The sequence below is a fragment of the Canis lupus genome, chromosome 7 (assembly GCF_048164855.1).
Source record: "Canis lupus baileyi chromosome 7, mCanLup2.hap1, whole genome shotgun sequence".
Lineage (NCBI taxonomy): Eukaryota > Metazoa > Chordata > Mammalia > Carnivora > Canidae > Canis > Canis lupus.
In genome coordinates this window covers 57,208,061-57,219,704 of record NC_132844.1, presented here as the reverse complement: position 1 = coordinate 57,219,704, position 11,644 = coordinate 57,208,061, and the positions used below count along the sequence as shown (strand labels likewise).

Here is an 11,644-nt window from a genome sequence, read left to right as displayed (position 1 = left end):
CCCTTAAAGTTACTCAGAGGGAATGAAATTTCACATCAAAGCCTGTAAACTGGTATAGACCCCCCACGAGTAGTCAACTTCTTAAATGGAAATGAGTAAGAATAGACTCCAGGGTCTGGTCATCATTTCCACCTCTCCACCTCCAAATCCTCATTTCTTAAAATAGGGACAGTCTCCAAAACAGGAGCCTCAGATTTACCCCCAAAAGACCAGGAAATCCTTTATCATCTTTAACACTTGACCATCCTTCCCTGTGAATCTCCAGATACTCCTCCAGACACAAAGCTTTGTTAATTTGCATGATTTACAGATCAGAAATGCTGAGATTTTTAGAATACATACATTTTTCCCGAAAGACTAATCAAAGAGTTATAACTTGAGCACATATACCAGGCAAGTAGGAAATACACTCAAACTACTCAAGTAACAAACACCTAATATTTATTAATAAATTAGTACACTTGAAGGCATTTTTCTCATATCAATCCCTCACCATGACCCACAAATCCCACCCACACAAAGGGAGTCCACACCACCTTTGCATTCGAGTCTGCCAACTGAGCATTAGAGAGAGAGCAGGTTTATAAATGGGAGCAGAGTTGCAAATATATCAGACAAGAGTCCTTACAGCTGCAGCCATTTTTAATTAAAGTGATTGAATGACGAAGGAGACCCACCAAGACCAAGGCCTTGAGGCGGATTGGACCTACAGACTACTTATATATAAAAAACAAGACATCGTTTAAAGCAAAGCTGGGCAAATTCCCTATGGAAAAAGGTGCCACTGGCACTTAGTTGGGACTTTCCAAAGTGCAGCAGTATGTTCCAGAACAGCTCAATTCCTAAAAGATGAAGTTCAAGTTCTTTGGTGGCCCAGTTGTCAAGCCACTTAAGTAGCAAGTTCTGATGGCTTGAGGATTTCATGTCTCCAGCCCAGAGCATATTAGCAGAAGAGTAGCACAAGGAATCAGGCATTCTACACGGTGCTCAAGTGAAAACCATACAATCAGCAACAGTGTGGTCAAGTTTCAGCCATGAATATGAACTATACAAGGCATATTAAAAAGAGAACTCAAAATCTAATTGCATTACAGTAACTCAATGGGGTATTACATTTCTTTAAATCTTAAGAAAATTTGTAAATTACAAACAATAATAAAAATAGTAATGATTAAAAAAAAAAGGGGATGTGGATGTCGAGACATGAAGACTGCTGATAGAATTCACAAGATGCCATTATACTTTTAAGAAGCTAAAAGCCTCACAATCCAGTGTGCAGGGAAAAGCTACACTGCATTTGTGGTATATTAAGTGAATTTAAAGTGCACAGAACAATTTTGAAAACACATAAGAAGTCAAAACAAAGAAAGTATGGAAACTAAAAAACTTTAGTGGTGGGCATTTTTCAACAGTTAACACCTTGAGAAGGCTCATAAACTATCTTCCTAGAAGGGTTAAAAAAAGAAAAAAAGAACCCAAAACACTGGCCATATACTCTATTAAACACACACACACATGCACACGCACGCACACGCACGCACACACATCCCCCAAAAAACCAGAAAAATAAAACCAAAACAAATGAAAAACCACCCTGCCACTAAATGGAGTAATTTCCAGAGTGCGGTATCCCTCGTTGTTCTACAGTAGGTCGGGAAGATGGCTATATACAGAGTCCAAGAGGGTCTGACTGGCTTCCTGGCTCTTGACTCCAATAATCTCAAATAGCCGGTCCAGCTTGTCCTCAGCCTGAGGAATCTCTTCAATCACCCGCAGCTCCTCAGGATTCAGAATGTGGAGCATGTCATCAAAAATAGGCTGCAAGTCACAGGGGTCCAGGCGTACCTGCCGCAACACTGTGTCCTTCTTTTCTGCAGGGAGGAGAGGGGAGAGAAGGGGACAGAGGTAAAGGGGCCGAACTGGGGAAAGCCAGGAGAGTTAGGAGGCACAGCTCCCCTCTCCCGAGGCTGTCCACACCCCCCACCCCCACCCTCAAGGTGAGTAAGGGAACCTCTGGCGCATTTTCAACAAGAGGGAGTTTTTATTTGCACTGCACTTAAGATAACAAACAAGATTTGACTAATAGAGATCACACAAAGAACCACTTGAATGGGTTGCTGATTGTCATTAGCATGACTTTTGCCTTGACTTAAAAAGACATCTAGATTCTTCTCCAACTTGGGAGAATGCTGAAATGCTTACAGAAACGTAAAAATCTAAAACAAAACAAAACAAACAGAAAAGCATTCTCCCCATCTGTCCTGTGTTACTAAACAAAGACATCAGTCCCCACCTTTCCCCTCAAACACTCCAAGCCAATGTAATCTGCTGATCTGACTTTCTAATTACACTGCCCTTGTTTAAAACTAAACTGCTAAGAGCAAAAGCACAGGACTAAGAAAATACTGCTTCCTGGGTCATACCCTTCAATGAGGTGAGGGACACTAACTTTGATTACTATTATAAAAAGCTTTCTCTAAAATATAACACGTAACATAAAATACAAACTAAAGTATAAATCTTTCATATAAATATAAAATAGACAAAGATAGATAGGCAAAGTATGGAAAATAGGACATATTTTATAAGCACAGACTATAACATAACCTAAAACATCACCCTTTCACTGAAGTATAACTGGAATTACCCAAACTGGGAAATTTCGAGCAAAAATCTGTCATCAATATAGGGCGCATGCTAATCCCTCCCCTGCTATTCAAAACTGCAAGTGGCAAATTATTTACCAAACACGGCAATCCACAATGTTTAAAACATTGCTATTCGCAACAATCCTTAACAGAGTGAATTTTAATTTGAGTCACTGAAACCTACACTTCTGACTCTCAAGATAGGTTAGGACTTTAAATCCTTGGATTCTCTAAACCTGGTAAATAATTTTCAAAATAAACCTGCCAGACTACATTTTATCAGACCTTCCCCGAAACTCCTAAGATAGCATCATGAGGATAGAGGGTGACCCGTGCAGGCCCCCGGCGTGATCATCACAGCTAAAGCCCTTGCTGCGTCTCCCAGGCCTGGGGGCTAGGAGAGAAGGTCTTCCCGGGCAGGCCACCCCCCTGACTCAAACCCCGGGGCTCCTCGGGGACGCCTAAAGAATGCATATCCTCGTGGGCGGCCTGCCAGCCCTACCTTTGGTAATAAAGGAGCCCGTCCTGCTCAGCGCCGACGAGCCGCTGGATGTGGAGTCACAGCGAAGCAGGGGCTCGGACTCATCCACGAAGAAGCCCTTGTTCTTATCCAGCGGGGAAGGCTCCACGGTCAGCAGAGCGGAATTCTCCAGTTTCGTGTTGGGGCTGGGGATGGGGCTCGGGCTAAGGGGGCTGGGGCTCATCGGGAGAGCCAGTTTGTCCGTTTCCAGCTGGGGGAGGAAGCAAACAATGTTTTTTCTTAGCTACTTCAAAAATTATAGAGGAAAAAAAATAAAATCGGGACCCCTTCTCAGGTGCCCTTTTTTGTCCCACGTCATGGTTTATGCATACATTCGGCCGTTTTGACAGGCCGTAGCTTACATTATTGCTAGGCACACACATACACATTTTTTAAAGCCTTCAAAAATATACGTGGGGCTATGCGAAAGCGTTAGAAATGAGGAAGCATATACACCAAGCTCTTACCTCACAGGACTCAAACTGGACAAGGGAGTGAAGGGGAAGATCTCCAACTCAAAATATAATTTGATAGGGGCACCTGGTGGCTCAGTCAGCTCAGCGGCTGCCTTTGGCTCAGGTCATGATCCTGGGGGGTCCTGCAGCAGGCTCTCCACTGAGCCGGGGTCTGCTTCTCCTTCTGCCCCTCCCCCTGCCTGTGGTCTCTCTTACTTCTCTGTCTCTCAAATAAATTATAAAATCTTAAAATATATATATATATATATATATATATATATATATATATATATATTTTTCAATAGAGCTGGAAAAGGTCTTAGATAGCATCTAGTACATTCCCCTCTGCGTGGGTTGAATTATGTCCCAAAATTCTTATGTTGAAGTCCTAACTTTCGTAACTTTCTATGTCCCAGAATATAACTCTATGTGGAGATAGGACCAACTAAGTAACTTTAAAAAGTGGTTATTAAGGAATAGTTGAGCCCTACTCCAATCCAATATGACTGACGTCCTTATGAGAAGCCATTAGGACACAGACACACACAGTGGGAAGACCAGATAAAGCCACAGGGTAAAGGCTATCATCTTCTACAAGCCAAGGAGAGAAGCCTCACGACACCTTTATCTCAAACTTGTAGCCTCCAGAATTGTGACAAAATAAGCTTCTGTTGTTTCAGCTTCCAGTCTGTAGTACTTCATCGCGGTAGCCCTAGCAAACCAATACACCCTCTCTTTACAAGTAAGGAAACTGAGGTCTGGAGAAATGCTGAGACTCCCTTAATTATAGGCTCCCGCCCAATAAGCGGCAGAACCAGACCCTAGGCAGCCTGACTCCCATTTGAAAGCAGCTCGGGAGGACACCAGAGGCAAAAGCAGCCAGAAGGAGAAAGGGAGGACCACCCCCCTGGAGCCAGTGTAGTACAGCTCCTGTGGATTTAACGGAGACCAAGAAGCTGGCATTCTGGAGGAGAGAGTCACAAAGACAATAACAAGAAAGTAAACAAACAAGATGGTTTCAGATGGAGATGGTGAGCTCCATGACCACTGGCCACTTTGTGGAGAATGGATTTGGATGGGGAGGGGGTCGAAAAACAAAACAGACCACTTGGGAAGCTGTTACCGTGGCCAGGTGAGGTGAAATCACAGCTTGCACCCCGGTGTGCAGTGGGGAAATGATAGAAGATATCATTCCATTTGACAGGTGAGGTCACTAAGGCCCAGAGAGGACACACAGCCATTGGGAGGCCAGTGCTCAACACGGGTCAGCTTGATATCTCTACTTGGCTTGTCATCTAACATTATGCTTTAGAACTCTGGCAGGCACTTGTCACATCTACTAGTCCATGGACCTTAAACTTTTTATTGGCTCTTCCAGCATGAAAGCTACCTGGGAACCAGGTGGCCAGAGCCTACAGGGCAGGGTTCAGGGAGTGTTAATCACCGCTCATTAGAACCCTCATGACTTCACTCACACACACAAACAAAACATTTTCAAGTTCTTCAATCAAGAAGACATTGACCCTCATTTCAAAGTATTGGGTTGAATAGTTGTAAAAAGCACTAGGCAAACACAATTGCCTCTTTTACAACCTGCAAGGCCCGAGAAATTCTTACAATTGACTGCAGATTCCAAAGACCACCGATTAGTCTATCCTTCCAACAGCATTTTGCCTCTGTACAACCACCCACACCCGGCTTCTGCTTCCAGTGCAAGTTTAAGACTCGGGTAAAGCATTCCCAGCTGTCCCCTTTCGATCCACAGACGAGTTTTATGTATAGGCTTTAAAATTTATAATTCAATAGTCCCTGGCATGTGCCCCTCCTCTGTGAAAATGCACATGGCCATTCATGCCAATACGCATTTTTTTATTCACTCAATTAGACAAAGAGCACTTGTCTACACTTTGGTTCTCAGGGACAACATTACATTGGACAACATGGTCAGTCAATATAGTGCACTGTTCTTGCTTTAAAAAAAGAAATCCCTGCCCACAAATCACATGCCAACAGACTAAGGAGTCCACCCACCCGCTTCCTGAACTTAGTTCAAAACCTTAAATATTTAATTTTTTCCCCACTTTTGCCAAAGAATCCCATCCATGGAAATTAAGTACATGATTGCCAACATCATTCAGGAAGACAGAATGCTACAAGAATGCTCTCTTATAATTAACAATGAGTCAAGTGAATATGAAAATGCCCCTAAGAATGGTTTTAGCGTCGACACAGTGGGGCTAAGAACCATAGCCAAAGCCTGAGATCATGTGACAGTCATCTTTCTAGAAAATCTATTCAGCTACTAAGTAAGGTATCCTTTACTTTATGCAGGATACATAGCAGCCAGCTGCATTCCAGGTTTCTCTAGAGGTATTTGCATTTTTTTCTATAAGAAAACGTTGCTGATAGAAACTTAACTTTTTTCCTCCCTTTACCTTACTATTTATAATATCCATCCAAACTTCATTGCAACATAGCAACTCGAGCACTGTTTGACCTATGATAGCTCTAATCGGAAATGAAGTCACTGGGATATGTGGAATAAATTAATTCTTTATTGATTCAGCAAGTTCATTGAGGGGTTCACAGCAAATAAAGAATAGCTGTAACAAGATTTAGATATGAAAAGACAAATACTCTAAACAAGAAAGCCAGAGAAGGGTCTCATCCTCTTGCAAAAGCTGTAAGCATAAACTTACCCAAATATTCAAAAAGTAGATTACAAGTGACTTAATTTATTCCTTATACATCTCTGAGCCTTCCAAATTCTCTACAGGGACATATTAACTTTTATGATTATAAAAACAATGTATGTTATTTTTAAAAGCAGTTGCCACTGATAAGTATGTTTTCCCTTTGCGAACTTGACAATGTTATGGCTGCTGTGGCTCCTATTTATATGGGTAGCCAAGGAACAGGAGAGTTGGAAGATCACCGACTTGGCTGAGTGCCTCTCTAGATGTCTGTCAAGCATTCACAGGCACAAAAGGGGAACACTGTCCCCCAACTTACTGCAGTGAGGTAGATACAAAGCCTTAAGAGAAAGGCCTCTCGGGAAACTTGGCCAGGGAAGGCAATCTACCCACCAGATAATTAAAGTTCCTTTGCAGAAACCTATAAAATGTCATTCTTGGGGCACCTAGGTGGCTCAGTCGGTTAAGCAGCTGCCTTTGGCTCAGGTTATGATCCCAGGGTCCTGGGATGGAGCCCCACGTCAGGCTCCCTGCTCAATGGGATTCCTGCTTCTCCTTCTCCACTGCCTGTGCTCTCTCAAGTAAATAAATAAAATATTTTTTTTAAAAAAAATATTCTTTTTGCCTTCCAGCCACGAGCTAATCACGCTAACTGGGAAGACTCACTGGGGAAATGAGGTAGAGACGGTAAGAAAGGGGAGGAGGCAGGGATAACGAGGAGGGGAGCTCCCCAAGCAGCCCAAACCAGGTTCTATCGTGTGAACTTCAAGAGCATGCAATTTATTTTGGCCAAATGGGCCCCCAAATGTCCTCCTGATCAGCTTCCACGCAAGTACACTCAGTCCTTCCTGATACTGTATTTATTAGTCCCAAGTGAGAGGGAAAGAGAGATAAATATTTCACCTTAACTCCATGGCTGAGTCACATCTAAAGCTCCGCTGCTGACCTGACTGTTCTCCTTTCCGATTACCAGAACCACTGAGGACAAGGAACCAGCCAAATGGATGAGGTAAACAAGGTATTGACTGAAATGTGTGGGCTTGAACATCTCTGGGCTGTAGAGGTTTGCAGCAGCGTTTGTGAGAACAGCGCTTGAACTTGTATTTGGGCTACACTGGAACGAGCCATTTCCAGCTGCGTCCTGGCAATCCTCTGCTCCTACAGGTTCCAAAATACCCACTCTGGGCACTCAGCTAAATTACAGCCTGAAGCTGAAGCTCAAAAATAAGTCTTCTCTTATAATACCAAACCCAAAAGCACTTTCACCGTTGCCTCGCACTTCCTAAGGGGATACACTGTGGAAGACTGAAGTTTTCTTGCCCTGGGGGATGGTGCAGCCATGGATGGTAAAGGAACACCCTTCCAAGCCTTGGTCATGGCAAAAGTGGTTTATAAATGAAACAAGGTCCTAGGACTCCCTTTCTTCCCTGCTACAAGCTAGCAGTTTTCCTAAGCATACTCTGCAAATAGGAATGGCCAGAGAACTCCAGCCTCAGAAGCAATCTTTCCAGCATGCATTGTATGTTCCTCACAGTCAACTCTTAAACCTGAAAGTCATGAATATCCTGGAATTTCACTGCAAGGGAAAAAAGGAAATAGACCTCTAACTAGCTGTGTGGCCTTAGAAAAATCCCTTCCCTCCTTTTACCTGTTTCCTCATTTCTGAGCAAAAAAGATTTAGACCAGGTCATCTCTATTCAACTTGTATCTAATTTATTGTCTGCCCTACTATTGCTATGTCATTCTCTCTGCCACCAACCCACCCACCGCAACTCTCTTTCTCTTTCCAAGTTACCCCCACCACCTGGTTCACTCAACTCAAGTTTACCACTGAGTTATTTTCAATTACTACCCAATTACAATCTCCCTGTGGTTGCACAATCTATTTTCATAAAAGTAATTAACAACTTTGATGCATCAATGACCCCCTGAAATGAAGCATTAATTACCCAGCCTAGATGCTCTTTGCCAATCTGCTAAAATGGTTCAACTTAACCCCTTGGCTCCTGGCACCACCCAGTTGGATTCCCCAAGGCCCCTCTCCCCCCCTCCAGAGCCAGTTATGCCTGACAGACTCAAGAAGAAGCCTCCTTTACAGTCAGGGATACTTCTTCCACTGAACTTTCCCTCCAGACCTCATCCAACACTCAATAAGAAGGGAGAATCCTATGCCACATTTGTGAAATTTTTCATCACTTTAATAATGGTCTTTAAAAGCTCATCTGCTAAATTCAATGAACACTAATTGCTATTCCATCTGAGTTGGCCAGCTTGTTACTCAGATCCAATAAACAACAGGGACTTTAAGAAATAAACCATTACCAGTATATGTAAAATGATTCAGCATGAAATATAAGTAATCCATTTGCTCTTATGAGCATCATCTGACAGATGAGAAAACTGAGTCTCTAAGAGGTTTGCATAACCTGCCCAAGGTCAGAGTACCAGGATTCAAGATCAGGTCCGTCCACTTTCCAAATGATCCTCCTGGCTGAGCCGTTGTCACTTCTCTGCCTGGACCCACTATGTTTACAGGAAATGTCAACCCCCCTGTAAACTCAGTGCAAGCAATAAGCCAGATGGCCGCCCTGAGATAAAGATGAAAGATTCCATAAATATCAGATACCTCAACTACGGCCCAATAATTTAGTTTTGTATTTGAAAATATTCCAGGTCCCAACAGACCAGTGACAGTTAAGAGAAACAAACACATTCAATTTCTACTAAAGTTTTATCTCAAAGGAATTACAGTCACAAATAAATATATAACTAAAATGATTTAAGGATTATATTTTCTCAAGCTTGTTTCCCCTGCTCTCCCAGCTGCTCACGGTATCAAAATCAAATTAGATTTCATTACCTCCTATAAGTCTAGTAGATATATAAGACCGGGCTCTGATAAAAGCAAGGGCTATCTCCCTTGCCATATAAATATCTAGATATCTGAATCTATGCAGTCCCTATGTTTAGAGAACAAGGATGCAGATAGTAAGGAAAGCTTTGTTACCTGAATCTAGGTAGTGCCAGGATTTCAGATATAAATGAGGGTTCAGATAATGACAGTTACCAACCATCTCTCAAAAAATTATCTGAGTCTATTCAATTCCTAAGTTCAGGTAGTAAAGAATATCTGAGAAGTACAGTGATTTCTCCCTTAAAAAAATGAAACAGGGATCCCTGGGTGGCGTAGCGGTTTAGCGCCTGCCTTTGGTCCAGGGCACGATCTTGGAGACCCTGGATCGAATCCCACATCGGGCTCCCGGTGCATGGAGCCTGCTTCTCCCTCTGCCTGTGTCTCTGCCTCTCTCTCTCTCTCTCTCTCTCTCTCTCTGTGACTATCATAAATAAATAAAAATTTAAAAAAAATAGTTGAGAAAACCTTTAAAAAAAAAAAAAATGAAACAAACACAAAGGTGGCCCCTAATTTTAAAAAAAGGAAAAATGGGTAGGAGACAATGAGTTTACTCTTCTAGTGTGAATTCTTATTAAATTCAATTCAGTTGTCTCCCTTTGACTCAGGGCATGATCCTGGAGTCCTTTGATCAAGTCCTGCATCGAGCTTCCTTCAGGGAGCCCTGCTTCTCCCTCTGCCTATGTCTCTGCCTCTCTGTGTGTCTCTCCTGAATAAATAAATAAAATCTTTTTAAAAAAAGATTAAAAAATAAATAAATTCAACTCAGAGAAATAAGTCTTGGCAAGATAATCCAAATTTACAGAGTACAACTTTTTTCCAAACAAAAAGAAGAAAAGAACAACACAAGATGTTGTTGATCCCTTAGCCCTTAGAAGAAGTGTTAACAGTTTTAAGAAATTTGGAGGGAACTCTTGGAAATGGAAATATGAATTAGAAATACACATGTGTGTATATATTGATAAAGCAAAGATGTCAAAATGTGAATTGACTGTTCAATCTAGGTGGTAAATTTATGGGTATTTGCTGTACTGTGTTTTCAACTTTTCTTTGTTTCATAAGCCTTATTTTTTAGTTGGGAAAATAAATTTTACAAAAGGGCTAAGAGCCAAATAACTATAAGACAAAAATTCCCCAAACTTTTCCTAGGCTTCTGATTCTTTAGTCTGTTGTTGTCTTTCCGTCTTTCTTCTCTTGCCACAGGAAAGGGAGACCAGAAGGTGCTTCCATTGCATAAGTAGGGAAAGGGCTAACACATAAATCAAATCATCAGTTGGCAAGTGGACATTGCTGCCCTTATGTGGTCTAGATCCCCCCAGGGTCACTGGAGGTCATAGGATGGAAGCAGGAACAGGAGTGCAATGCCAAGAAGCCCTGCTCAGCTTCCCTGGGAAGTCCTGTGTCAGACGACAGCGGTAGCACAGCTGAGTGGCCACCCAGCCATGCACTGCCCCCGAGAGCTGGGAGCCACAGCAGAGCCTGCAGAATGAAGGAACTCGCCCTCGTGAGGCTCAGAGGATTAACTTGGCCAACAAATATCAGAACCACTGGGGAATTATTTTAAAAGGCACTTCACACCCACCCTAGTTCTATCCAAGCATAGCATAATGAGAAAGTCTTTTGTACCAACTGCAACCTTACTTAAGACTATATTTAAACTTTATCCCAGGTTAGCTGGATATAGTGTGTTTATCCTTTAACTACCCCAAGCCCAAGTCAAGGCAGTTGCTAGTCTTGTGTGTATGTCATCCATCTATTGTTTATTTCTTTTTTTAAATTTCTTTTTTTATTAATTAATTAATTAATTAATTAGAGAGAGAGACAACTCACGTGCTGGGGGATAGAGAAGCATGTTCCCCATTGAGCAGGGAGCCTGACATGGGGCTCCATCCCAGGGCCCTAAAGCAGACACTTAACCGCCTGAGCCACCCAGGCGTCCCAATTCTGTTTATTTCTAAGAGTTAAGTTCAAAACTGAATCCCAAAGGCTACAAATCCACCCACATTTAAGTGAAGGTGGCTAATCCTTGCCCTAGGCAAAAGAACTGTTCCTCTCCTGGATGCAGAGGGGAAATGCCACAGGAAGCCACAAGTAGTGCTGTACAAAGCTGCCAGAGCTGGTAAGAACCAGCTGGCTCTGGAGGGAGAAGGAAGGGAGGGTGAGCCCCGCCCAGCCGCTGGCGCATGTGTCTGCAAGCTGTCGGGGCTGCTGACATCAACGGTAATGTTACAGCCCTGAGCTGACTCACAGACCAGCTTTCTCGAAAAAGGAAGTGATGATAGAGTAAGTGGGCTCTCTTGGTTCAGAGCTGGAGCCCACTCACATTCAAACATACTGCTGAACCTTACAAGAGCTCAGCCCCATGGACACACGAGGAGATCATGCTGTTGGAAATGACGTGGGTTTCCCTAAATTTC

The 11,644-nt window shown here is 42.7% G+C and overlaps 1 protein-coding gene across 1 annotated transcript in view; it reads right to left on the bottom strand.

The window, feature by feature from the left end:
- Positions 1-424: 424 nt before the first annotated feature.
- Positions 425-11,644, bottom strand: part of TNFRSF21 (TNF receptor superfamily member 21) — a 69,443-nt gene continuing 58,223 nt past the window's right edge. Inside the window, exons 5-6 of the mRNA XM_072832773.1 lie at positions 3,151-3,379; positions 425-1,871 (exon numbers count right to left, since the gene is read on the bottom strand). Coding sequence (XP_072688874.1) covers positions 1,642-1,871; positions 3,151-3,379 — 459 coding nt within the window. The 3' untranslated portion in view covers positions 425-1,641. The remainder of the gene's footprint in view (positions 1,872-3,150; positions 3,380-11,644) is intronic.